Below are 26,855 nucleotides of genomic sequence, written 5' to 3' on the forward strand. Positions count from 1 at the left end.
ACGCCGCTAGATCCTTCATTAAAGCGACTAGAGCTTAAAATACCAAAGCTTCATCGGCAGCTGAATGACAGGTTCTAGTGGCCGGCATAGAAAACAGTATGACTCGCTAGGGGGCAATGGAGGGTTTTGATATGGTCCCTAGGCCCATTGGCCAACGGCGTTGCCGCCGAAGCACTCCCATTGGCCTTTGGAACAAGCTTGGCAACAAGGAGCATCGAGTAGGCTATTAGCTCATTAGATTGGGCGTCACCGTAAGTACAAGCGAGGGCTGAGATGACCTGATGGTCATGTGGCGGAAAGTTTTGCGGCAGCTCGGGTTTCTTTACTTGTTTATGATAGAATTCATACTGGAGACCGTAGTATTTGAATGATTTCTTGATCTAGAATACAATCTAAACACGACATCAAACCAGCGGCCCTCTTCTTCCACACCGCATCATTGTACGTAGCCTTGTACGCGCGCTGCAAAGTGGAACTGGCGTCATCTTCTGCTGAAAACAACCGTTTCACGATAACACACTGAAAAGCAGTTCGTGAAGAGCCGCAATCTACCTCGTAGACATATCGCCTATCGTAGCTCTACCACCTCCACAGTCGACGGGATCTTCCGCGCTGCGGTTTCTCGGTCACGGCGTTAACCTTTTTTACATCACGTACGAAACAATTTCTCCCAGCCTACTCCGTGCTTCGTGTGTGTTTAGCATCTATCGACCCCCTGTAGAGGACCCATATTCTCGGGCGTGTTCGCGACGCGAGCAGCTGGCGGATTAGTGGAGACCGCACTCAGCTTCGCAGTTGAGAATCAGCGAGCTGAAGTTTGCATCAGATAGTAAATATGACAGACTGAGACAAGTTGATTACTATACCTCAAGCGGTACAGGGGCAGTAATCATATGACGAGCGCGAATGGTGAAAATGGAGGAGATCAGATATTTTATACGCTGACATGGAATTATCTTTTGCAGTTAATCAACTAACATACTAGAGACATTAGCTGGTGTCTTGAAATGAGACAAGCATTCTGTCATAATTGATGACACTTCGAAATGGGGCAAACGTACAGGACATTTACCTGCATTATACATTAGTATAAGGGCTGACGAAGTCTATCTGGATATACTAGCTCCTTCATTAAGATTTAATATTGCGTCCTTCCTATTTTGCGCGATATTTTGCTGAATTGCATAGTGAGAACACGCTAGCTAATTCTATTCATCCTATTCTGTCCAAAGCTACATGGGCAAATTTTGACAATAAGAAACCTGCGATATTAACTGTCTGAGAGTATATACGATAGTTGGAAAAAAAAAGAGAACTATTTCTTCATGTGGGCTTGGAAAAGGCTCCAAAATTAGCATTCGACAATGTATTTTATCATTTATTTACCGAAATCGTTTATGAGACTACCTCTGCGTAAGGACATGGTTTCACAAGATGCTGCCGAGAGTCGTGGATATAAATTGATATAACTCAAAAATCTAACAATGACTAAAAAGAAACATTAACTATACTGAATATGCCAAAGAAAATATTGTAGATACAAAGAAAGACGACAAAAAGAAATCCTTGAAGAGCGCAACCAAGCGTATCAATCGTAGAACCCACCTCTAAGTTCACTATCGAAACTCCTAGCTACGCCTTCGCTCTTCCACATGGTATCACCATTGTATTTTTTTTTTCTCTTCAAATTTTTATTTTCTAAAAGCAACCTCCTTAACTGACCCAGCTGGTCACCAGCTTCTCCTCAACAAACTCTGCCAGCGTGTGCAGAGACTTCTGGGGGCTGACAATATCCAAGAAAGGCACATCAACCTTGAAAGTATTGAAGAACCAAGTTCGGAACTCAGCGGCAAGCATACTGTCAACACCAAATGAGGGGAGAGGAGCGCGATCATCAACTGCATCGAGCTGCATCAAGATCAAGTTGCTGAAGCGTTTCTTGGTAAGTCGCAAGATTGCGTCAAGCATTGTAGGTGCGCTGGCCTCGGGCGCAAGCATAGACACAGCACCAGCAGGGACATCCTTGAACCATTCAGCAGCAGCGGCGAGTTGGCCAACATCACCGCTCTTCTCTTCATCATTGGCATCCTTCTCAGCGAGCAGAGATGCAGCAAGGATAGTTGCACGAGCCTCTTCTGTGACGCCGTTGTTCACTTCGAAACCCTGAGCCATCAACTTGCGAGCACCGTAAGACTCCAAGCCAGTCAGGATATGAGCGGCCTCGCTAGGCATGGAGACACCACGAGCAAACTCGGCATCACTCCAGGGGCCGGCAATACCATAGTCCAAGACTTGGAGGAACTCGTCCTCATTGAGCGGCTGGATTCCCTTTCGGAGCAGCATAGCCTCAATTTCGGGATTCTCATGGAGATATCCGACTTCTGAAATCATTCCCAGGCCCACAGACACAGCAGGCTTGCCTTGAGAACGGCGCCACTTGGCAAAGGAGTCTAGGAAGTTGTTGGCAGCGCAGTAGTTACTCTCAGTGGCAGTACCGCAAGTTCCAGAGATGGACGAAGTCAGAAGGAAGAAATCTAGATCAGCATCGTAGCCCTCGAGAGCATTGTGCAAGTTCCAAGAACCCTTCCACTTGGGCTGAATACCGGTGTGCCAGGCCTTATTTGTCATGACAGAGAACAGAGCTTCACTGAGACCCATAGCAGCTTGAACAACACCACCGATGGGGCCGTCCTTGGCAGCTGCGACAACAGCTTCACGAACGTGGTCCTCCTCAGAGACATCGCCTCGGACGACGGTTACAGTAGCACCAGCATCGCGGAGACGGTTCACAAGCTCGGCGGCACTGGGCTTATCGCATCCAGAGCGGCCAAGGAAACAGAACTTGCGAGCGCCGCGAGACATCATCCAGCGACTGAGACTGCGGCCAAGACCACCCAGGCAGCCCACGAGCAAGTAGGTCTTTTCAGGGCTGAAGACAGACTGGTAAGTTGCTGGCATAACTTGAACCAGGCTGTTGGGATTTTCCATCGAGACCACAACCTTGCCGACACGGTCCTTGTTACCGAAGTAGCGGTAGGCGTGGCCAATCTCCGAAACATCATACGTTGCGATGGGAGAAGCCTTAATGATACCGGCACGGTACATCTTGACAACTTCGGCAGTGTGGTTGAAGACAACGTCCTGGTAGTAGCTGTCAGAGTCGTAGAAGAACTCTGACAAGTCAAAGGCAGTGAATGTAGCGTTCTTCAAGAAGATGCGCATGTCCAGCTTGCCCGCGTCAATCAGCTCACGCTTGCCAATCTCGACGAAGCGTCCAAAAGGAGCAATGCAAGACCAAGAGGCGTGCATCAGATCTCCGACAAGGGAGTTGACAATGACGTTGACACCTCGGCCGCCAGTAGCAGTCATGATGTCGTCCACGAAAGAGGCATTACGCGAGTGGAAGATGTTTTCAGTCGGCACGCCCATCTCCTTGACCAGATACTCGCGCTTAGACTGTGAGCCCACAGTCGCGAAAACCGTGGCGCCCAAGTGCTTGGCCAGAGTGATGGCCGCGAGACCAAAAGCGCCAGCACCAGAGTGAATCAGGACGGACTCACCAGCACGAAGGTGGGCACGGTCCTTGAGGGCAACCAGCGCAGTGCAGTAGACACCCAGAAGAGTAGGGACGACAGTGAACTCTTCTTCAGGCAGCATCTTGTGAACAGCCTGCACGGGAACTCTCTCGGTGGTGCTGAAGTGGTTAGGAATGAAACCAGCAACTCGGTCTCCCACCTTGAGATGCTCGACACCAGGTCCAATAGCCGAGACGACACCACCGAAATCCAGAGCCGTGGTGGCTTCCTTAGTCTCAACACGGCCATTGATGGCGTAGATGTCCTTGGCGTTGAGGCCAACAGCGCGAAGATCAACATCCACAAAGCCAGCAGGAGGAGTGGTTTTAAGCTCGGAGATCTGCTGGAAGTGAATAGTATCAGTCATGCCGACCTGGCCAACAGAGAGCCTAGCCGGGCCGACCTCTCCAAGAGGAACTAGCTTCATAGTGTCATTAGGCGTCATACGCTGGCGGAAGAGAGAGTTCAGCTCGAAGTCGGGAGTGAAACGGCTGACATAGAGAATGCCGTCTTTCTGGATGAACTCCTTATCATCAGTAGCGTAGCGGAACGTCAGAGCCGCCGACACGTTGTTGCAAATGGCGTTCAAGAAGCCGGGATTGGTAATATCAGCGCCAACATCGAGAACAGTGTATCGCAGTGCTGGCTGTTCAAGCATCAAGGCTCGTGAAAGACCGCTGGACAAGGTCAAGTTGGGGTTGGGCGCAGAGAGCATATTTGCTCCAGTCAGCCACAAGAGATCGCTAACATTGTCAGTGATTTTGCGGAAGAGATCCATATCCTCACTGCTGATGGTAGCCAGGAACTCATTCTCCATCTCCATGACAGACACGCAGACGACCTGATCGTGAAGAGCAACAGTTTCAATGTTGGCAATGGTTACAGTGCTCAGTTTCTCAACACCGGCATTCTTCTTCAGGTGAGCGGCCACAGCATCGGCCAGGGTATCAATGGAAGTAGAAGACTGATTGGGCTTGACGATGACGACTTCCTTGTTTTCTAATCCAGTTTGCTTGGCGTTACGAACAGCGGCGAGTGTCTCGTTGGGGAGCTCCAGGGTTGTAAAACCAGCTGCTTGAAGGGCAGAAACGGCATCCTTGGTCTTGCGAGTGATGACAATACCATTATCGGAAACCTGGGAGATGACCTCGTCTGCCGCCTTGCTCCAAACCTTCTTCGAGACGGAGAGATGAGGGATGAGGATGGTGTCATAAGGGTCGGCGCTCTTAGCATTCTCAATAGCAAGCTTGTTGTCCTCTCCAAGCTTACCATCGTTCCAGGACTTGAATCGTGGGAATGCGGTGTCCTTGCCCAAGATTGCCTGGCAATCTTTGGGAGTCCATTGGCGATCCTGTCCAAGCTCCAAGACACTCATACGAGGAATCTTGTGGCCGAAAAGATCGAGCAGAGCTGCGAACACCACGAGCGCTCCATTGTCGTTCAAATCATCGGATTGCTCCTCTGAGAACGCCTCAATGAAGTCTCGAATGGCACTCTCAGAACCAGGCTGGAGACGAAGAACGTCGGGCTTCCACTGGATGCGAAGACACGGTTGTCGCTGAAGATACATGCTGGTCTCAGACTCCACTGGAGACTTTCCAGTGTACAAATTCATGCGAAGGTGAGGGACGTCGATGGCTGGCGTGCCATCTGGCAGTCTAAGAGTGAAGGCAACGGCGCGAGAGGCAAAACCCGTCTTCTCCATGCTCGTGTGGATTCTAACCTCCTGGCTACCAAGGCTTGCAGAGCCACCCTTGGGAATCTGGATAGAACAGTTGGAAATGAAGCAAGGAATAAAAGCCTTTAGATCATTGACGACACCGGCAGTGCCTCCGATAATAGCGGCTTGGAAACAAGCATCGATGGTAATGGGATGCATGGCATAAAACATGCCATTGGCAGCTTCGGATGGAGGAGCCAGATGTGTGGTTGAGATGGAATCTGTGGAAATTCGGTTTCCATCAGTGTGCAAGCTAGTCAATGACTGGAAGGTCGGACCAAAGTTGAGGCCCTCCTCCTTTGCCTTGGCATACCAGCGGGCCATACCCCAGACTTCGTAACCCTGTTCCTGGACCTCGACGGCTCCATCCTTGGGAGCCAGAGTGGACTCAGAGACACGAATGCTACCCATGCAATGCAGAGTGGCAACACCAGACTGGAAAGAAGAGACAGAGAACTCGTACCAGTTGCCAGAAGTATTGGCGGTAGAAATCTTTCGCTGGGTCATGACAGTGTGGAGCTCTAGGCTATCAGCCCCAGCATCGTTTTCTTCAGGCACAACAAATGCTGCGCTGATGTTGACGTTCTCAAATTCGAATCCGTAGGACTCTCCTGCAACAAGTCTGCTCTTGATATCCAGCACTTGCGAGAGAGCCTCAATAGCGATCGACATGTATGCTGCTCCTGGCAAGACAATTTGAGACTCACCGAGCTTGTGGTCGCGCAGCCATGGCATCTCAGACACGCGAGGGATGTTTCTCCAGCACCACTCGATGCCGTTACCAGCCGTGGCTCGAGTTCCCAGGAGCTCGTGGCGGATATACTTTCGATGACGGTGCTCAACACTGGCGCGAGGCTCGTGCCAGGGCAGCGGCTTGGAGTAGTCCCAGGGGTACGAAGCCAGAATAGGAACAGGAAGTGACTGGTGTCTTGGGACGCTGTTAACCGCATACCAGTCCAGGGTGTGGCCATAAGAGAAAAGGGTACCCGCAAGCTTCTTCAAGCAGACATAGGCATCCTCCTTTCGGACGAGGGTGGGAGAGTAGGGAACAGCTTCCTTGTCGCGCTTAGCACCAGTTCGGATCTGCTGAATAGGACCCTTGAGAGCTGAGTGAGGACCGATTTCAACCAAGTGATACTTATCACCGGTGATCATCTTAGTCAAGCCGGCGCTGAATTGAACGGGCTGCTCAAGGTTCTTACGGAAGTAAGAGGCCATGTTTGTGGAGGCATCAACAGCACCAAGAGCATCCGGGGAGTGGCCAACAGTAGAGAACATCTCGGCCTCCATGTCGCCATCCTTCTTTGTAGTGAAGTGAGGGGTAACAAGCGACTCGTACAGGTCACCAATCTCAACCATCATGTGAGAGTGGTAAGCGCGGCCACCAGTTTCAAGCTTGCGAGCAAACTTGCCCTCCTTCTGGAGCTCAGTTTGGAGAGCGTCAATATCCTTGATAGCACCACTAAGAGTAACGCTCTCGGGGGCGTTGACACAGGCAACTCGGACTTCTTTCAGACCCAGCTCCTCAATCAGAGCCTTGGCAGCGTCTGGAGAGACACCGGCAGCCATCATGTTGCCGCGAGACTTGAGTTGGCCGACGGCGAAGCCTCTGAAGTAAGCCGCCAGAATGGCCTCAGAAGCAGTGAGCAGACCAGCACCATAAGCGGCCGCAATCTCTCCAGATGAGTGGCCGATAACAGCAGTTGGACTAACTCCCCAGCTGCGCAACATATTGACAAGAGCGACCTGGACGGCGGTGCAGATTGGCTGACTGCGAGTGACATCGTTGATCTTGCTAACGGCGGGCTTGTCGAGAAGAGTCTGCTCCAGTGTCCAAGAAGGCTTGTATTCTGCAGGCAGTGACTGCAAGACCTCATCGAGATCACGGATGCTAGCCAAGAAACTGATATCGTTCTCGATGAGTTCCTTGGCCATGTTGGCGTACTGTGCACCCTGACCAGTGAAGACAAAGGCAAACGGAAGAGGCTGGGTACCAGGGCTAGCTTTGTCGCCAGCGTCAGCCATCTCGATCAGCGATGGTTGAGAGTCCCCCTTCGCAGAGGCGAGGACAAAGTCACGCAGGCGCAGCTTGGCCTGTCGCTTGCTCATAGCAGCTGCCAAGGCTTTCACGTCATTTGGCTCAGTTCTCTCCAATGTCTCGATGTTTTGCTTGCGGCGAGCTTCCAATGACTTGCCTGATGAGGCAGAGAAAGGAAGCACGAAAACCTGGCCCTTACTGGACTCGTAGGGGCTTGTCAAAGTTCTAGAGACAGGGGAGGATGCTAACGAGCCAACAAAGTAGCTGCCAATAGATTCGAGGATAACATGTCCATTTGCACCACCGTAGCCAAAAGAGTTTACACTGGCACGTCGGATGGCTCTTGGCCATGCTTCGTTTTCAGTCATGACCTTCATGTTACGCTCCTTTAGTTTCACTGTGAAGAATGTTAGCGACTTGTATATCGAGAGAATACAGAGCAGCTTAGCTTACACTTTGGGTTGATATTCTTTACACCGTAAGTGGGTGGAATCACACCATGCTCAAAAGCAAGGGCAACCTTGATGATGGAAGTCAAACCGCTGGCGGCTTCAGAGTGGCCCATATTTGTTTTGACGGCTCCGAGTCTCAGGGGCTCACCCTCGCGGCCTGCAAAACAGGCCGCAATGCCATCCACTTCTATGGGATCACCAACCGGAGTACCGGTACCGTGGCACTCGACGTAATCAGTATCAGCGAATGAAAGGCCTGCGTTGTGGTAGGCCTTTCGAATGACAGCCGCCTGCATCTTGGCATCTGGCAGAGTGATACCGGGTGTTTTGCCGTTGCTGTTTTACGATGTCGGTTAGTTGAGCTTAAAAATAAAACAAGCCGGGTGACTTACGCATTGATGGCAGTTCCACGAATGACAGCATGGATCTTGCGGTCACTCTTCATTGCAGACGTTAGCTTGGTGATGTAAATGGCGTTGAGAGCCTCTGCACGGGCATAACCATCAGCCGAGGTATCGAACGTGTGGCAAGCAGAGGTTGGCGACAAGAAGCCACCCTTTGCAGTTCCAAAGTGCTGCTCGGGCGACATGACCAAGTTAGCACCAGCAACGATAGCAGAATCACAATCGCCATTCTTGATGGCATTCACAGCTTGGTGAAGCGCGTAAATGGTAGATGAGCAAGCAGTGTCAAGCGTGAAACTGGTCACATCATATTAGTTATAAAATTTCATGTGTAAATGGATGGAGAAGCATAATGGACTAACCTGGGACCGTGCAAGTTAAAGACATGGCTGACACGGTTGGCCATGATTGATGTGCCGCTACCAGTAGCAGAAAGACGATGCACATAATCGGTATCACGGGACTGCATGACTGAGTAGTCGGCAGTAAAGTTGCCAACATACACTCCCGTGCTAGTACCGTTCACATCTTCCATAGACAATCCAGCATTCTCGAAACACTCATAGACTACCTCGAGCAGTTTTCGCTGTTGAGGATCCATGTAAGAGGCTTCGAGGTTGTTGATACCAAAGAAGGAAGGATCAAACTTGCGGACATCTTCATTGATGAAGTATCCGCCATCCACTGCCATGACACCAGCCCTGCTACCATCTTTATTGTAGAATCCTCTAAAGTCATACCGCTCCAGTGGCACGGTACATTGTGCAGTCTTCTTGTTGTACAGGTAGTCCCAAAGCCCTGATGGTGAGGTGATTCCACCAGGGAGATGGCACGCTGAAGAAAGAGCAAGTAGGTTAGCTAATAGCTCACGAATTTACAAAGAGGATCTCTGAAAAGACTTACCCATGCCAACAATGCACACCGTGTTGTCTTCAACGGTAAAGGCACTGGAAGGCCCAGACGTCTCCTGCATTTCATCATTCAAGTAAGATGTCTCAGTAACAACGATGGCATCTTTTGCGTGACTGTGGAGAAGAGACTCCGAGTCGGAGGGAACATCCAAAGCAGGCTCAAGAGTGAACATTGTGAAGGATAATGATGATAATGACAAGGAAAGTCTTGGAATCTGAAGATAGAATTCTACAAAGGAGAGGTGAAGAGGTGTAATGGGAAGCTTGATTTGGAAATCTTCAGTAGAGAGAGACTATGTCGTTTTAAATATTATTCTATGCTGTGCTATGGAGAGCAATCACAGACATGTAATCAAAGCTGTCATTGCTGCTACACACCATTCTCTCGCAGGCAGCTGAAGCACATGGCGCAGCATCTTGGTTAGATCCACTGTCTCATCGTGACAATGAATACGATTACCAAGTTCAGAAGATGCAACAGGCTAAACACGGTAAGAGAATGTAAATGGTAGATCCCGAGATCCTTCAGGGCTTTCCCACGTTTCAACAGTACTCATTAGGGTCCGTCCATACGAAGTAAAGGCTCAGGCACCCTGCAGACAGTTGTCCAATAGGGTCGTCAGCATCCACAATTTAGTTGGCCGAACCATAAAGAATATGCTCTTGTGAGTTCTGGATTCAACACAGCGGCCTCTATTCCCCCTCTAACAAGATAAGCACGCATTGACGCTCTGAGGGCCTGCATAGCTCTTTGGCTGAGATATGACTGGATAGGATCCGTAAGCGCTAGGAGGCTATTCGTTCGAACAAAACGCTGCTCGGACTCTCCGTGCTGGGCGAATTTCTTAGATATGCCTTGAAGATTCTCAGCTGGAAACAACTTCGCATGCACTGGCCGCTAGTAAGGTATGCAATCCAATCTAAGGGGGAAGCCTTTTGTCCGGGCTACTCCAGGCGGGGCATCATCCTTCGCTTACTCCGGAGATTATCACGATTGGAATATCCTGAGAACTGGAACACCTTGTGGGGGTTTGAATTCCCAATGGAGAGAAGCATGCAGCATGCAGAATGCACAGATAATACAACGTTTACACGTGGGATGCGGCCCGGGAAACCGTTACGAGGATTCCCGCCCCAGCCCCACGAGGTGAGGTGGGACTAGATTCTTCCCATGTTACACACGCCCCCTTGCTCTGGGCTGCAGGGATTTCGGCGATATTGAGTTTGACTACGACCGAAATTGACCTTTGAGCTGTAACTGCCATTGATTTGCATTTATTTCCTCTTTTGGTTATCTCAGAACGTCAATTTTCCGACATCCGGGCCGTCACTGATGTTCACATCACTTTCTCACGTAATTTCAATAATTTCAGCAAAGGGGGAAAAGAAGCATTCTATCAGTGACAGTTTGAGGCCTCTAAGGTGAAATAACGTAGCTATTTTTTTTATTCTCAATCACGTAGTAAAGACTGAAGTTCGTGTGTCTCAATGCCGGCTGATACGTATCACAAACAGCAATTGTATAGAAAAGAATTTAAGTGATGGATAATGAAATGAATTGACTGAAATTTATTGGTTGGTGTATACAATTGATCAATAGTAGCTATTGTATAGGTTAGGATCTACCTTTGCTTATACCATATACCATCCACAGGTATATTAGGCTCCGGTCCAGCCAGCAAGTTTCAACGTTATCTTAACATTTCGCAACACTCACCGCTGATTACCAATTGATTCAAACACCGTACTGAATCAAGTCGCATCCTTCTTATCCAAGATAACTGTTTTCGTATCTTTTAAACCATGGATATCAGTGGAAATGCATTCATCGTAGGGGGTGGTAAGCAAAACCCACGTATCTGACTCTCCCTCCAGTAGGAACGCTAACTGGCATCTAGGCAGCGGTATAGGAAGAGCTTGCGCCCTTGGCCTTGCCAAAGACGGCGCTGCTGGTATCCTTATCGCGGACATGAACGTTGAAGCTGCGGGCCGCGTCATTGCTGAATGCAAATCTGTGGCAACCGCTAGCAACTTTCGTGCTGAGGCAATCCAAATCGATATCTCGCAGGAAGAGTCGGTGGCAAAGGCTACCAGCTACATGGTTGAGACTTTCGGAAGGATTGACTACTGCATCAACTGCGCAGGGGTACGCTTGATGCGAGCAGATTCCGATTAGAAATGCTAATTTTGTCGCAGATTGGCGTTCAGATGCCACTAAACATAGCTGAAGCAGACCTAGGCGAGTTCAGCCGCTTTCTTCGAATCCATGTGGAGGGAACGTTCCTGCTGGTGCGCAGCGCCTGTGCCGTGATGCAACGCCAGGAACTGAAGCCGATCGACGCCGCAAACCCGGGCCGAGGAGGGACTCGTGGCTCGATTGTGACTCTGGGCTCGGGAAATTCCTTCGCAGCAGCTCCTCACTTGGTGCAATATACGGCTGCTAAGCACGCGGTACTGGGTGTGACCAAAAACGCCGGTATGTTCGGCCCGCCTAGCGGCGATTACCCAGTTTGGCAATTTTACTGATACGGCAAGTTTAGCTCTGGATAACGCACCCTACGGAATCAGGGTCAATTGCGTCTGTCCCACGTGGGTGGAAACCCCGATGATCCAAAGTGCGCGGGACGGCGGCATGGACATTGACAGCTGGGTCAACAAGGTGGTGCCTTTGGGCCGGATTGCTACTGCGGAAGAGGTGGCGGATTCGGTGATCTTCCTCTGCAGCCCGAGGGCCAGCTACGTGACGGGATCCGGATTCATCATCGATGGAGGCACCACGCTTACCTGCCATGCTTAGATAGGGCGGAGAACCATGTAAAGCCCAGATCTCAATTCCTGGGCCTTTAGTTGCGACAGATGTGATTAGTAAATTTGTTTAGGATCTTGGCCAAAGCTGTTCCGTCAGCAGGGGCTGTAACATCAGCCCCAGCCTCAGTTTTAGCCTCTAGTGCCAAGCAGCCGAATTAAACTAGATCGAGATAAATGCTTACACCAACGGCGGCCCGATCCCGTTTTCACCACACACCGAGCGATTGAATGCCACCAACTGTGCTCCGTAGGATTTACCGTATCTCCGCCTTGCATCTATCCCCAGGTACACTGAGTGACAATGCTTGTTTTCGAGTTTTTGGGAGGATTCAAAGACTCCTTGTATGGAAATCACTGAGAGTCGAGATGCCTATTTAATTGGCTTCATTTTTCTCTCATTTACCGACTGATAAACTATCCATCGACATCTTTTGCATCTTCTCCAACACTCTCTCAGTAATAACCCAAACAAAAAAAGTTCCAAGAATCACAATGACCGAGCAACAGCAGCAGCAACAGCTTAACCCCGAGTTGGCCAAGATGCTGGAAAACAACCCAGAGTTGGCTAAGATGCTCGCCACAAGCGCTGGTTATGTCAACACATTCCCAGCTCCCGGTCTTCGACGCACCGTCCGACACATCACTGGCCACAACGCTGAGGGCAAGGGCGTATTCATCAAGACTGACTGTGGTGACCACCACCGTGTAATTGGTAACGACCAAGCTCTTGCCAACATCATCTACTCAACCAAGGAGACTCCCGTTGAGATGAACGGCGATGTTGACCTGAAGTTTGCTTTGGAGAACGAGGTAAGCATTCATCTGACGAGAGTCATCTCAATATGGACACCGCGACTAACTTTTAAAGCCTCCTCTGCACTACCACAACGGCTCTGTTTGCCGCATGATTGACTTTGCCCCTGGCGTTATTTCTCCTATGCATCGTGCCGTGTCGCTCGACTATGGTGTCGTTATCGAGGGAGAGTTCAAGCTGATTCTTGACTCTGGCGAGTCGCGAATCCTGCGCCAGGGCGATGTCAGCGTTCAGCGTGCCAGTGCCCATCAGTGGGAGAACATCACTGGCGGCGGTCTTTTGCCTGGTCGTATGCTGTGGGTTCTGCTTGACTGCAAGCCTATTCTTGTTGACGGAAAGCCACTTGGAGAGGAGCTTAACGAGCTTGCACCATACTATGAGAACCGATAAGCGGGTTTTTATTGTATTAGGGGACTGCATGTATTCTTTATAGAGATTTTCTACACGTGGGCTAGTTATTAATGGCCCAGAATTGAATACTACTCATCAATTGCGCTAGATGTACCACTATGCCTATTATTGACCGCTTTCCTATTAATATAAATAATTTACAAAGCACAGGGTGTTAGTCCCTTCTCTAGCTTCTATTGCGTCTTGGCAGATGCTTTAAGTTTATCTATAGATGCAAAGCTAGGGTCAGATACGGCCATTCGTGATGCACCCACAAGTTTTGCTGCCGAGAGATGGGCAGATGGTTAACATATCTAACATGGCGAGGTTAATCCTTTACATCTACGGAAAGTTCTCTCAATCACGCCTTGGATTTAGTCTTTAGCCTTTAACTTGCGTTGGACATGATTGGTTCACTTTAAACTAAGCATCAGCGAAAGGCTTCCGATGGGTCTTGGGGGAATTTCACAGATGAACAGATATTGAGACAATAAAATGCCACATGATGAAATTAACAAGGAGCTAAACTAATAATACTATATCTTGTGAGCCTCTTTAAAGATTATCTATGCTATTAACTAATGTTTATAGCTACTGTTTAATCATCCTTCTTGGCGTTTGCCAAATGCGCTTTCTTGACCTTATCCAGGTTAAACTCGCGGTAGAAGAAAAAATCCTAAACATCGAGAAGAATTGTTAGCCTCTGATATCCTTTTTCTAGAATATTATTGACCTTGTGATTTGCATACCCAGATTGTACGCCATGCAAACATGTCCAAAAATCGAATTATGGCAGTGGCGCTTCCGGTCCAGAGCCACGGTACTGGGGATGACCTTAAGCTCTGAGATACAACATTCGATGCATATACAAATCTACTTGTAGTCTCTGTAAAAGGAAATATATCTCAGTTTGTTTCTGCTTATTAGAATCTGGATGCATCAGATTGTGGCTTCTTACTGGGTGTTCTTGTGACATGGTCTTTAAATTCAGTGGCGAGAGGTGTGTAGTATGATCCTTGACGTATCTTAGTATTTAATCTTCAACGTATCAATACATGAAATAGCGACATACCTTCAGGCAGCTTTCGGTTAACGTCGTTTTTGAGAATGTTGGTTCCAACTTCTCCAGAGATGACCTTTTGCATCCACCGGGTCAGCCTCTGTCAATATCATATGTATATAAGCGCAGTAAACTCACTGTAATAACTTTAACACTGCATGAGAGTAGATGATTAATTAGTAATTAGCATTGACCTTGTACCGCATATCTCGTTCCCATAATTATGCCTTACTTAAATGGTGACATCTCAAGACGCAACGTATTAGAATAATGATGAAGAGCAGCTTTAGATGCATTGTAGGATGCTTTGAGAATGTTAGCCTGTCATCTTCAAAAAATACTTAGAAGGCGTCAGCATACCTCCATACATATATGGCACGACACCACCAATGGACCCAATGTTGACAATAGTTCCAGCCGCTCGGATGAGCGTGTCATGGAAGTGGTGCACCATCTGCATTGGGCCAAAAACATTAACCTCAAACATTCGCTTCACAGCATTGACATCAGTGTCAATAGCGGTCATCGTATAGCCTAAAATACACGTAAGGAGTCAATTAGAGCACTGCTTCCCGTTTGGTAAATATGGGAATAAATATGGGAAGGGGAATAAATATGGGAAGGGGAATAAATATGGGAATTCATCATACATATCCCCCTAAGTTAACGTTAGAAAAAATGCCATTTAAAACTAGAGAATAAAAAACCAGCAAGCGGGGCATACTTACGCATTGTTAACGAGACAGTCCAAATAACCGTTGGTAACTGCCAGGACCTCTTCCTTTAGGTGTATGACAGACTTTTCGTCCCTTACATCTAATGGAAACCAAGTGATCCCAGCAGCAGTTAGATGATCGCTATCTTCGTTTGGGAGCACTGTAGCAATAGCGTGGACACCACGACGAGTATACTCTAGGACAAGAGCCTCACCAATCCCGCCTTTCCCACACCTATGAGGATTCTTCAGCGAAGTTCAGAGGGCTGCTGATTTGCAGAACTTACCCTGTAACCAAAGCAAATTTTTTATCTCGACCCATCGTTTTAGAAGCTTGATATTAAAAGTTCAATAATATAGAGAGCACCTCAAAAACCGAGCAAATGAAGCGATCGCGGCGCGGATTTGACAGTGAGGGAGCTATTATGTGTTGTGGCGTGATAATGAGCCGATGCAGTGATTTGTATGTTCACCAATGCCAGTAAATAATCGGGCTGCAGCTTTGCAAAGCATATATTTTTATTTTTTGTTGCTTTATTCACCATACACGTTTACGACCACAGGATCTCAATCTCAGCACTGATGGATGACAAGCTAGGACCCTGGCATAAGTAAGCTCAATAGGGCATTCCGTACCCTGCACGCCCAAGATAGGCATACACCATACCTCCTGTCAGCTCCCCCAACCTTAGATCGGGCCCGCCACCTCGCTGCCGGGCCGAAGCATTCACGGTTAGGTCTCGTGCCGTGTCTCGCGGATGGTGAACACAGCCTGACAATTCGGCCCCCCGATCCTTGTATACTCAGATCAGTAAATTCCGACTGTTTAGCTTACTCGTGTACCCGGATCAGCAGATATTCTTGCGAGTCTGCCTGTTCTCTATGGTTATGGTGTCACAAGAAGCCAAAAAGAAAGAACAGTATCCATGCGAGGCGCTGGTATGTGCATCAAAGACTCCGTCTAGCTACAGAGCCCTGCCATCTGGTTACACCCGGGCAGTATATTTGGGAGCCAAGAGAAGGATCGCTCCTTATATCGCACCAGTATTATTACATGTAATGACCTATAAAAATGAATGAGATATGCCCTGATTAGCGCTGGGATGTATCGTCGGAAGCCATAGCCCCGCCTGTAAACAGTTAATTTCTGGCACCTTGTGCCTATTTTGTGACATCGGCACAACTCCTCCTCTTTATAATTCTTACAAGATTCAGGTATTCGCACATCTAGCTTGAGTTAGGAAGACCTATAAACAAGTATACGACCTTGCAGAACGCTTGTTTTTGGTGCCTACGAGCTGTTGTCACTATGGGCGTAGTGACGGCGGATATGCCAAGAGCATGGGCTGTGCTTGGCCTCATGGCCTCCACGCTTCTGCTCTGGCAACTTAGCAAAATCGGGCGACGGCCAAGCAATTATCCTCCTGGACCACCGACACTACCTTTGATTGGTAACCTTCATCAGATGCCAAAGAAACATACTCACTTACAGTTTCAGAAATGGGCAGAAGAATATGGACCGGTATATTCGCTTATGTTGGGACCTAGGGTTGCCATTGTATTATCGTCAGATGTGGCTGTCAAAGACCTACTGGACAAACGTAATTCAATCTACTCAGGAAGACCGGAACTGTACATGGGCCAAGATATTATGAGCGGAGGTCTCCGTCCGCTATTCATGGTAAGTCTTTATCCTTAATTGCACCCCGTTAGCTCAACTTCTAGATTAATTCAGTTTTATCTTAGCCGAGTTATGGCTGTTTATTGTAATGACTGACGGGAAGCTCTACAGGGAAACGTACCAGTGTGGCGTATGGTTCGAAAGCTCGCACACGGCATTCTCAATGTGAAGATCTCTCGAACTTATGTGCCATACCAGGACCTTGAAGTCAGAGCTATGCTCGTGGGATTATTAGATAATCCAAAAGACTTCTTGAATCATATTCGCCGGTATACAACGTCTCTAACTACGCAGATGGCTTTTGGCTACCGTACAGCGGCAAGCGACGATGAAGATTTACTCGGCATGTTTGAAGTACGCTATTTATCATGCATTTAGACCTTGCACTTGAAGTTAAAAAAAAAAAAAAAAGCGAACTGACAGATTCTATAGAATTTTGATGAGCTTTCTCAGATCGCTGGAAGTCAAGTGAGTATCTTTATTTCTATATGTATCCAGTCTATTGATTGTATTCGCTACCATAGTCCGGTGCCATACTCGATTTATATCCCATTGCCAGATCTCTGCCTGATTTCCTTCTTCCTATCAGAAAAGCAGGAAAAGAGTACCACAAGAGAGAAATGAAATTGTTCATGAAACACTTCTTGAATGCTCGAAAACAGCTGAAGAGTGGTAATGCAAAGGTAAGACACTGGAAACCCGAGATGCGATATTATTCGAGCTAACACTAAGAATAGCCATGCTGCGCCATTGATCTTCTCAACGCGCAAAAGGAGCTCGGCTTTTCAGATGAGTTAGCATGCTATATGGGTGGTTCCCTTCTCCAGGCCGGTTCTGAAACCACAGCAATTATTTTGGTCGGCTTCTTCGAAGCTATGCTGGTCTATCCCGAGGTTGCCAAAGAAGCTCAAGCGGAAATTGATCGTGTCTGCGGAGACCGCATGCCTGATTTGAATGATGTCCCCGACATGCCTTACATCCGTGCTTGCATGAAAGAAAGCATGCGATGGATGCCTGCTACAGCTCTTGGTGTACCACACGCTGTGACGCAAGATGACTCCTACATGGGATATCATATCCCAAAAGATGCTGCCGTATTTCTTAACGTCTGGTAAGTTCATATGATGCTCTTTCACAAGTTATATCTCACAGCAAAGACTGGATTTGCTAAAGATGTTTCCTAGGGCTATTCATAATGACCCCAAAAGGCATCCCGATCCACGAAAATATGACCCTTCTCGCTGGGCGGGAGATAACCAAAATTCGGCCCAATCAGCTGTCACTGGTGATCCTACCAAGCGTGATCACTTTGTTTTTGGAGCTGGCCGGCGATTGTGTCAGGGTATGCACATCGCTGATCGATCTCTTTTCCTGGCAATGTCGCGTACACTCTGGGCATTCGATTTGAAGCGACCAATAGACGAAAAGACTGGACGAGAAATAATCCCTGATGTTGATGACATTCAAGATGGTTTGTTTATATCGCCTGCACCTTTCAAGGCCAACATCGTTCCAAGAAGCGAAAGTAGAGCCGCGGCAGTGAGGAAGGAATGGGAAAGTATGGCAGAATTGCTTGACGAAGATTTGCAGTGGAAAATTGTTCCGGAAGGCCTCAAATGGAGAGATTATGAACCTCTCGACGAGAATGAAGATTTACTCGAGGCTCTTAGTTAATTTGTCTGTATCAAAATTTCTCTTTAAATGGGGTAGGTATTTACAACTTCCGTAGGTACCTATACATCGTGTCTAGGCTTTTGGAAGATCATATCGATCTCCATCTCATTAATTTATTAATTTAAATTGATAACGACTGATCTCAATTTTAAGGTTGCTACCCAGCTCGCTAATCAACATGTTTTTTTTTTTTTTTTTTTTGTTGATTCTCAAGTCAAACCGAGAAAGCGTTTCGCGGTATGTGACATAAGCTCTTCTTACTGCAACGTAATATGGCAAACGAATAGCAGTTTCACGCCAACGAAATATCCCAATGCTTTGGATAAAGTATTTTACTAATAATTATTATACAATAGCTAAAATCCAAGAGGCTGCGGAATTACTGCAGAACGTATTCAATGCATCGTAGCAGAATCTACGTCTCTCACAAAAAATTGTTCCGATTATTCGCGATGTCGGCCCCTCCACCAGCAATTGGTATCCCGGTCGGGTAAGGCGCTCTTGTCGCTATTGGCTGAGCAGCTTTATCGATAAGACTAGTATGGCCTTACAATAGACTTTGGTCTAAATTATGACGCCAATGGGCAGTTGAGAAACACCAAAAATTTCGCAGCTCATCCAGTCGCTGTGGACATCATTTCCGTTGCTACACACAGCAGAATATCCAAAAGATCTCACTGCTTCCCAAAATGGCCCAACAAGCACAGGACACCCAGGCCCAGATCCAGGAGCTGCAGAAGCAGATCGAACAGCTCCAGGCGTCTCAGAAGAGCCCGTACGATGGCTACCAGACATCCCTGACAAGCCGCTACTGCAGCGCTGAGATGACCCAGCTCTTCAGCCAGAGGTCGAGGCACTCTACCTGGCGCAAGCTCTGGCTGGGCCTTGCCGAGGCTGAATACGAGCTGGGTATCGATACCATTACCCCCCAGGCTCTGGACGAGATGAGGGCTCACCTGACCGTGACCGACGACGACTTTGAAGCTGCGCGCATCGAGGAGAGGATTAGACGTCATGTGAGTTTGCAAATTTGCTTGTATATATGTTGTTGCTATGCATTGATATGCCTCATTTTAATTTCTTGTGCTAATACCTTTTTCCTTATAGGATGTTATGGCTGTAAGCCTTTCTTTATCGTGCAATGTTCTGCACCAGCTAACGTATAACGCAGCACGTCCACGCTTTTGGCCTTGTTGCCCCGGCTGCTGCTGGTGTCATCCATTACGGAGCCACATCTTGCTACGTTACTGATAACGCAGAGCTCATCCTCCAAGCTAAAGCGCTTGATCTGTTGACCCAGAAGCTGTCCAAGGTTATCTCCAACCTGAAGGCCTTCTCTCTCCAGTGGAAAGGTGGGTCATGAAGTCGATATCTCTGGCTTGTCTGCACTCCTATACTGTTTGAATGAAACATTGCTGAATGTTATGGAATGTAGCGGAGCCAACATTGGCCTATACCCATCTGCAGAGCGCTCAGTAAGACGTCCCGTTCCACCAATGTTGAAAAGAGACAAACGAACCCCACTCTCTTCGTTCCGGCTGGCTTTGAAACCAGGATAACTGCTGACAATATCATAGGCCAATTACTGTTGGCCGTCGCTGTAAGTCTGCAAAGCAATCTATGCCGTGACGATAAATGATTCTGATGAGAACAGCTGCCCAATGGCTCCAGGATCTTACTTTCGATTTGGAAAATCTCGAAACTGTTCGCAAAAACCTCAAGTTCCGAGGCGCGCAAGGTACGTCTAGAACCAGCCGCTATGGAACATGCATGAACCCCATAGCTTGAGGAATTTCATGCTCAGTCACTGATGGAATATAGGAACCACCGGTACACAAGCATCCTTCCTGGAGATGTAGGCCTTTACCTGACCCGAATCAGAAGCCACTCTGCTAATCACGCAATTCACAGCTTCCAAGGCGATCATGCTAAGTGTGACAAACTGAATGAAATTCTTTGCAAAAAATTTGGATTCCCGGCCTGCTATGTAAGCTCTCTCTCTAGCTCAGCCTCCTTATCTCTTCTATTTCTACACACAGTTCTTGGCCACTGCATCTCCGATACTATTTTCATATTTATATTAAAAAAGCTTGCTGACTCTTATTTCTCTTCTCTTCTTTCCTCTTTTAGGATATTTCTACCCAGACATAGTGAGTAGTTGCTTTTAGGCGAACGGTAGATTTGCCTCTGCAGCCCTAGGTTTTATACTAATTCAACAAAAAAGCACGCGCAAGGTTGACCTCATCATTGCCCAGGCAGTAGCCGGCATTGGAGCTACTGCTCATAAGATTGCGAACGATATTCGGTTGTTGGCTAACTTCAAGGAGATTGAGGTTTGTTTCACTATCCTCTGATCACGAAATACTTTATTGCACAAAAACTAATGGATTATTAGGAGTAAATATCTTCCAATCACAAAACACTTTGCTGCACAAAAACTAATAGGAGTATGTATTAGGCCATTTGAAGCTAAACAAATCGGTTCTTCGGCTATGGCATACAAGCGCAACCCGGTCAGTATCTCCTTTCAAATTCCTCTGCTTTTTTTTTTTTGCGCTACCTCTCTATGTGTGTAAACGTTGTTGGTGGTGGTGTTGTGTTTGTTGCTTTTTCATGGGGGGTTACTTATCAGCTGGATACGCATCGCCAGGATCGATACATATGCTTCTACTCTTCTGAAAAGTTTCTACTAGTGTTAATTTTACTGACTTTCGTATAGATGAGAAGCGAGAGAATTTGCTCCTTGTCTCGCGCCCTGATGTCCAAGCCAGCTTCCTTTGCCAACACATTGTCTACACAATGGATGGAGCGAACTCTTGATGACAGTGCCATTAGACGTAAGTAGCGCATGAAAGAAGCTGGATCATAATCTTCTTCCTAGTATACTTTTGAGTGAATACAGGGAGGCACGGCTAACGATAGCAGGAATGGATATCCCTGAGATGATGCTGCTCGCAGAGGCCGTTCTCATCAGCTTGGATAACGTTACAGATGGTCTCGTTGTCTACCCGGCGCGAATTCGAAGCAGATTTCTTGAGGAATTGCCGTTTATGGTGACCGAGGCAGTAAGCATTCCATTTTTCACAAGAGACGGCGTCTCTACAGCAGAAGCGGCCTTTTCGTTCGATCTTTTGCTAATAACCCATAGATTATTATGAAGCTTGTGGCCAAGGGCGGTTCAAGACAAGAGTAAGTCGTGATTAATCAATCTTAATGATCATTACTGAATGAATTAGGGCACACGAGGAGATCCGTGTTATCTCACGCCAAGCTGCAAGCGTTGTGAAGATGGAGGTAAGGCGACATCCCCCTATATGTATTCTTGCTCATAACTCATCACATGTGATATTCAGGGCAAGCCGAATGACTTGATCGAGCGTATTCGCAACACTGAGTATTTCAAGCCCATCTGGGACGAGCTTGATGGCATGATGAAGCCTGAGTTGTATGTCGGCCGTAGTGTCGAGATTGTCGAGAGATACTGCGGCGCTGGTGGCCCCGTGGAGAAGCTGCTTGCTCCATACAAGGAGTACCTCGCTCAGTCTACCACTGCGCAGCTGAACGTTTAAGCTCATCAGTGGCAGCATATAAGTAATCAAAAAGGCGCTTGTGATCTTTGTGCATTAGCTCAAAAAGACAATGAAAGGGATGAGAGATGAGGGCCAATATGCCCATAGCTAGTCTAGACACGATAAGCTTCAACACGCTACGTCACATTGCTATTTCAATGATAGACTAATCGCACACAGACTGGGAGTAACTCCCATACATCATATATGTCCTTGACTCGAATCAGAAAGGTCCTCTTTATCCTGAAATATGTGCATGACGTCGATTGAAAGATGGCGGCACAGTGAATCTCAATGATTGTTACCAGTAGGATTGTATATTTTCGTGGGATTAGCCCACTGAAACAGCTACCAATCTTGGAAGATCCAGTCAAATCAATCTGATGATATCTGCTACCGTACATACTAGTAGATTTAGTCACTGTCACGATCTTACGGTGACTGTCACACCCATCCCAACAAGGAGGATAGGACACGGAAGATACCATCTTGGGTATGAGTACTTGACTGGTCGGCGATAGGTATAATAGCAATCCCAATATAAAAGATAGGTCTGTGGGGTGGTGAAAGATTGTTGCTGGCAACTACTGCCATATTCGGCAGCGCCAACATCACTTTCTATTTTTAACGTATAGTAAACTATTCAACTATATGACATTTCTATTTCTCCTCTAGTTTATGTTCGCTACCAAGTCAACAGAAGAGAAATAATAGTGATACTGGGTAAGGAGAGAGTACGCGAAGAGGTTCGAAGGATGGTAATTTGTTCTTTAATTTACCTACTTGCCAACTGAGGCAGCTTTACCACCTTGCTAATATCCTCCTCTGTCTCAAGCTGTACAGCAACAAGGTGGGTTAGCAGATGGCAAAAAAAAAAAAAAAAAAAAAAAAAAAAATTATCTAAAGACCGCTATGTTGAAAAATTTTCCCAGGCCACATACATCAGACCCATAGGAATCTCCTCATAGGTACTATCCTCTCCGAGCTGATGTTGAGCAGGGCCCGCATGCGACGTTAACGGTTGTGCCTGAAAGCTGACGTGAACGCTAGAACAGACACGCCTCATGTGTGTCCCTAGCTAGATCCCGCAGGCGTGCGAATCCAGTATTACCAGGATACGGCCTCTTCTGATTCCATACGACACGCGGACACACAAGTTCGTCCCGGCCCGGCATGAGAGGATCTGAGCAGGCATCTCGGATGTGCGCGCCGGATCAACAGAGCGGTTCGAGATCAAGGTGGGGGAGTTGATCTAGTACATACGGGGACCCTGGTCCTCTACATAGTGGAGAGGGCGTGTGAGAAGAAGATCGTAAGGACCCATTTTTCTTTGTGACAGCTGAGTCTGTCTTTGTGAGGGCAGAACACGGGCCGGTTGCGGTGCAGCCGAAACTTGATCCAAAAGGATCTTGTGTAGGCCGAGTGTAAGCTATGCTTATTGTGACGCTCCTTTTAGGTAGAGTGGTACAGGGTATGGCTTCGTCGACAGTTTTGAAGATGAAATCTGATTGATGTTGTATAGCACCATCGTAAACTACATGATTGTAGATAGTTTATAGTGTAAATAGCTTATTATATGTACAAGTTGCTATCCCTGGGGCTTATTTGTATGCTATATATCTATTATTTGTTCAGAATGATATGGAGTGCGATGGTGACTGCTCATTAGAAACTCATGTTTGCTGCACTGTCTTAACCGCGCAACATTTTACATCGAATTACATCATTCGTAGCGTCTGTGTAACCATATTCTAAAGGACGGATTTGCTTAGACATGTGCTTCATCCGATTAGGCTGCCACATCCCCGAATCCAGACTTTGTTTGATGCTATCGCCATATTCACTTTTTCAGCTACAAAGCTATAGTCAACTCGTAGAGTAGTTGATTCAATCGCGTCATACTTATATCCCCGGACCGCAGTCTTCCGACACTCCTCACTCCCATATATTGATCCGACAGCAGCTATGTGGTCTTCTTGGGTCTTTTTCACACCAGAGAAAGAGCCTAGCAGATATCGATTTTTCGATTCACAGCTGCTTTGAAACACGCTGTCTCTGGTTAAAGGAAACGTAAGTCTCTGTGGGAAATGTTTATTTTCACCGAGACTTGTATCGTGCTTAAACTGGAGACTGCTTGCCAGCTTCTGGCGCTCTTTCAATTATGCATGCGGCTGGTAGTGTTTCGGTGAAGTTGTTTGTGGGCTGATGTGGCTTGCCGGATCCAGCTCATAGCATCCTCTTCAAAAAAAGAAAAAAGAAGAAGAAGAAGGAAGCAGCAGAGACAATTATAAAAAAAATCATCAAATAACGTTAGCCACTGCTGATTTCCTTGATTGCCTACGCCTGACTGACACCGCGAGACGCACGCCTTCACCTCGCTCCACAATGGGTGTTGACTGTGGGTTCGATGTCTATCCCAAACTCAGCCGAGAGTCCCAGGGCCTCTACGAGAGGTTCCTCGAACAAGTCATTCAGAAATACAAGCAAGCCGTCCACCCCAACACCGGGGAGCCCTTAATCCAGATTGTTGGCACCCCAGGGACCCAAAACGCTTACATATACTTCAACGTTGGTGAGGGTCCAATGCTGCCATATAATCTCGACCACTTCATGCGTTTCGAATCTAAACTTGTCAATCGCGATAATGTAATGCCATACCTAAAGGAGGTCTACTTAATTGCCCGACAGTACTTCCCCGATAACGTCCAGTTTTGGGTGTCTGGAGCGTCCCCAAGCCTTATTCGGGTACTCGATAGGATTCCGAACATAAGGGAGCAAGAAGGACCGCCTCAGGTGGGGGAGGAGTGGTATAAGGTGCGGGCTCAGCTTTCTCGTCTGGGGGGAGAGCAGGAGCAAGGAACAAAAGATGGAGAAGGCGTTGAGGGCGCTGACTCTCGAGATGGTTAACAGTATGGAGATCCTCTATAGCTGGTTTGGCTAGCTCGACAAGGCTGAGGCTATATACTTGCAGGCGCTACAAGGGTTTTGAAATGGTACGATTTACCAGAAATCCCCCCTCATACGAAACATTTCTATCTTTATAACAGACTCGACTCAAAGTAATATAGCTTGTTAAAAATGCTGAATTCTGACTTGAAGCAATATATTGGGGTTAGTGATATATAAAGATGCAGGACACCCCCAGGCTGGTCCATACACCACTTAAATTATGCCTAGTCAGGTGAACCTGGCTCGCTTAAATAAAGGAGGACTTAACGACCACTTTCTTCCCCATCTCAAGTCGACTTTTTATCTTCCGGCTCTTTGTAATATTCTGGATATGATGGCTTGTATCTATCACATGTTGTTAGTGCTGCAAAAAAAACGGGACACAAAAGTCCAAGGCAAAAACGTACCCGAGTAGGTAACCACCAACCCAGTAAGCCAACACATATTGGACCGACGCAAGAAGCCACAAGGGGATCCAAAAAGGTGGTGTGGCTAGAGTTGCGCAATCATAAGAGATAAGCGCGAGTTGGAATACAGATGGTGCCACCTTTGCCTTATGACAGTCTGCCTGGTAGCCTATCAAGTTGCGAATGAACCTTTCATCGAAACTGTTATCGAGGCCTTGCGGTTCCGCCCAAACTTTGAAAATCAAATCTTCCTCGTTAGAAGCATGCGACCAAAATTTGTGCCTATAGGATTGCCGTGATTAGTTTCCAAGTAGCATTCGACACGGCTGGCGAGGCTAGAGGATGTGTCAAGCTCACCGTGTACCAGCGGGCACCTCAATAATGCCATCGTCCTTTGTAGCCCTGATCTCCTTCCCATTTTTATGTATTCCAATTACGCCTTGCTCGACTTGGAAATATTCAGTCTGCTTCCAGTGAATGTGTCTATATGATAATGGTGAGCTTCGCACAATATAAAACGACGCATTGTTTGAGCAAGCCTTACAGCGGCGGGCCAGAAAGCCCATTCTTCACCAGGCTGTTGTTGATGTAGTGTGTTTCCCTCACAACCCATCGACCATCAGGTTCTATAAGGAACTCAAAGAGTGCCGCGTTGTCATTCGAATAAATGCTTATATCTGAAGCAATTGGGGATCGCTGGGGGCGAGGAGAAAGCCACAATTGCCAAAACCAAGCCATTTTCTATGTTGTATGAAAAAAAATTCCAAATAGTCTCGACAGCAAAATGAAATTCTGTCGAAACAACGATAACAAAGGAAATGAGGGGGAGGGGGCGTGCAAGATACACTCTCGAGATGTTGTGTGTGGGATCGCTGGTGAGGAAGCGATATTTGAGCAAATCGTAACAACAGTAAGTAGATTTCACAAGACAAGGACGATGGGGTGATTTTAGAAAACAGCTATTCACGTGCTTGAAGTCATCTCGGGCCGTACAATGGTAAATGTATCACCTTCGGCGGTGCACGAGCCAGGGTCTACCTATCCAAACGCAGCATTGGCATGATATCTTGCTACCATCTACACCGCCGCTCAGCTGAGAACAAGACTGGATCGCATGATAAATAAGATAAATTTCCATGCCGCGCCGACACATGTAAGATCTGATTATTTGTAGTAGGATTACGGTGTATCTCGAAGGAATATCCTTATCATGCTAACATGGAGCAAATGCTCAAAGGATGCCGCATCTCACTTTTAGTGGTGGCTGGGAGTGAAACAGGAGGGGTGAGAGCTGACAGAAATGCAGCCATACCTATTTTCTCAAACTCCGCCTTAGCTTCTTTCTATCATGGGGTAGCCCCCGGCTCCCATTGGCGGCCCGTATTAAGACAGTGCTTCCGCATTTGGCACTGAATATCGAAATCACCGAAATGCTTTGTTCCGAGCTCCAGTTCCCAGGCACGCTTCGTACCTACATTCATGTCAACATACGGAAGGTCGTACGACACGTGTGAGCCATGTGCTGGGGCGGCATCGTGTTGTTTGCTCCCCGCCAGCTTGACTAACCCCAGTCCCAGCCCTCGAGTTCTGGGAGTTTACGGGGAAGAAATGCAAATGCTTAGTGAATTTGGCAAAGTAAACAAACCCGAACTGAAAAATATTCCTTATAGAGTAAAAGTAGCATTTTA

The 26,855-nt window shown here is 47.4% G+C and overlaps 9 protein-coding genes across 9 annotated transcripts; 6 read left to right on the forward strand and 3 right to left on the reverse strand.

Moving 5' to 3' along the window:
- Positions 1-1,448: 1,448 nt before the first annotated feature.
- TrAFT101_012069 (Type I Iterative PKS) lies at positions 1,449-9,340 on the reverse strand. Its single transcript, XM_024900995.2, has 5 exons — positions 9,093-9,340; positions 8,552-9,023; positions 8,178-8,486; positions 7,787-8,121; positions 1,449-7,730 (listed from the first exon to the last, which is right to left on the reverse strand). Exons 1-5 carry the CDS (start codon positions 9,271-9,273, stop codon positions 1,714-1,716), a joined length of 7,314 nt encoding a protein of 2,437 aa, XP_024756865.2. The 5' UTR covers positions 9,274-9,340; the 3' UTR covers positions 1,449-1,713.
- A 1,484-nt stretch (positions 9,341-10,824) lies between these two features.
- Positions 10,825-12,118, forward strand: TrAFT101_010922 (putative secondary metabolism biosynthetic enzyme). The gene is made up of 4 exons (XM_024902090.2): positions 10,825-10,940; positions 10,999-11,246; positions 11,297-11,576; positions 11,641-12,118. Exons 1-4 carry the CDS (start codon positions 10,904-10,906, stop codon positions 11,895-11,897), a joined length of 822 nt encoding a protein of 273 aa, XP_024756866.2. The 5' UTR covers positions 10,825-10,903; the 3' UTR covers positions 11,898-12,118.
- Positions 12,119-12,268: 150 nt separating this feature from the next.
- On the forward strand, positions 12,269-13,249 carry TrAFT101_010923 (uncharacterized protein). The gene is made up of 2 exons (XM_066129096.1): positions 12,269-12,718; positions 12,777-13,249. The coding sequence occupies exons 1-2, from the start codon at positions 12,401-12,403 to the stop codon at positions 13,110-13,112; spliced, it is 654 nt and encodes a 217-aa protein (XP_065985226.1). The 5' UTR covers positions 12,269-12,400; the 3' UTR covers positions 13,113-13,249.
- Positions 13,250-13,608: 359 nt separating this feature from the next.
- Positions 13,609-15,209, reverse strand: TrAFT101_010924 (uncharacterized protein; the record flags this gene model as incomplete). The annotated part of the gene is made up of 10 exons (XM_024905490.2): positions 13,609-13,788; positions 13,862-13,998; positions 14,071-14,127; positions 14,185-14,248; positions 14,311-14,326; positions 14,405-14,477; positions 14,533-14,706; positions 14,823-14,830; positions 14,901-15,122; positions 15,175-15,209. 10 exons carry the CDS (start codon positions 15,207-15,209, stop codon positions 13,711-13,713), a joined length of 864 nt encoding a protein of 287 aa, XP_024756867.1. The 3' UTR covers positions 13,609-13,710.
- Positions 15,210-16,173: 964 nt separating this feature from the next.
- TrAFT101_010925 (uncharacterized protein) lies at positions 16,174-18,320 on the forward strand. The gene is made up of 6 exons (XM_066129097.1): positions 16,174-16,568; positions 16,680-16,922; positions 17,001-17,036; positions 17,093-17,251; positions 17,306-17,679; positions 17,753-18,320. The coding sequence occupies exons 1-6, from the start codon at positions 16,197-16,199 to the stop codon at positions 18,240-18,242; spliced, it is 1,674 nt and encodes a 557-aa protein (XP_065985227.1). The 5' UTR covers positions 16,174-16,196; the 3' UTR covers positions 18,243-18,320.
- A 502-nt stretch (positions 18,321-18,822) lies between these two features.
- Positions 18,823-20,596, forward strand: TrAFT101_010926 (uncharacterized protein; the record flags this gene model as incomplete). The annotated part of the gene is made up of 10 exons (XM_024908757.2): positions 18,823-19,258; positions 19,350-19,361; positions 19,414-19,594; positions 19,678-19,717; positions 19,820-19,842; positions 19,897-19,980; positions 20,064-20,097; positions 20,154-20,229; positions 20,373-20,392; positions 20,467-20,596. Exons 1-10 carry the CDS (start codon positions 18,932-18,934, stop codon positions 20,594-20,596), a joined length of 927 nt encoding a protein of 308 aa, XP_024756869.2. The 5' UTR covers positions 18,823-18,931.
- Positions 20,597-20,734: 138 nt separating this feature from the next.
- TrAFT101_010927 (uncharacterized protein) lies at positions 20,735-21,811 on the forward strand (the record flags this gene model as incomplete). The annotated part of the gene is made up of 6 exons (XM_066129098.1): positions 20,735-20,755; positions 20,962-21,079; positions 21,168-21,307; positions 21,391-21,431; positions 21,479-21,536; positions 21,596-21,811. The coding sequence occupies 6 exons, from the start codon at positions 20,735-20,737 to the stop codon at positions 21,809-21,811; spliced, it is 594 nt and encodes a 197-aa protein (XP_065985228.1).
- A 2,298-nt stretch (positions 21,812-24,109) lies between these two features.
- On the forward strand, positions 24,110-24,955 carry TrAFT101_010928 (uncharacterized protein). Its single transcript, XM_024908758.2, has one exon. The coding sequence runs from the start codon at positions 24,197-24,199 to the stop codon at positions 24,716-24,718; it is 522 nt and encodes a 173-aa protein (XP_024756870.1). The 5' UTR covers positions 24,110-24,196; the 3' UTR covers positions 24,719-24,955.
- TrAFT101_010929 (uncharacterized protein) lies at positions 24,862-26,365 on the reverse strand. Its single transcript, XM_024902091.2, has 4 exons — positions 25,712-26,365; positions 25,525-25,650; positions 25,168-25,449; positions 24,862-25,105 (listed from the first exon to the last, which is right to left on the reverse strand). The coding sequence occupies exons 1-4, from the start codon at positions 25,903-25,905 to the stop codon at positions 25,048-25,050; spliced, it is 660 nt and encodes a 219-aa protein (XP_024756871.1). The 5' UTR covers positions 25,906-26,365; the 3' UTR covers positions 24,862-25,047.
- Between the last annotated feature and the right edge of the window lie 490 nt (positions 26,366-26,855).

Source organism: Trichoderma asperellum, chromosome 7 (genome assembly GCF_020647865.1).
Source record: "Trichoderma asperellum chromosome 7, complete sequence".
NCBI lineage: Eukaryota > Fungi > Ascomycota > Sordariomycetes > Hypocreales > Hypocreaceae > Trichoderma > Trichoderma asperellum.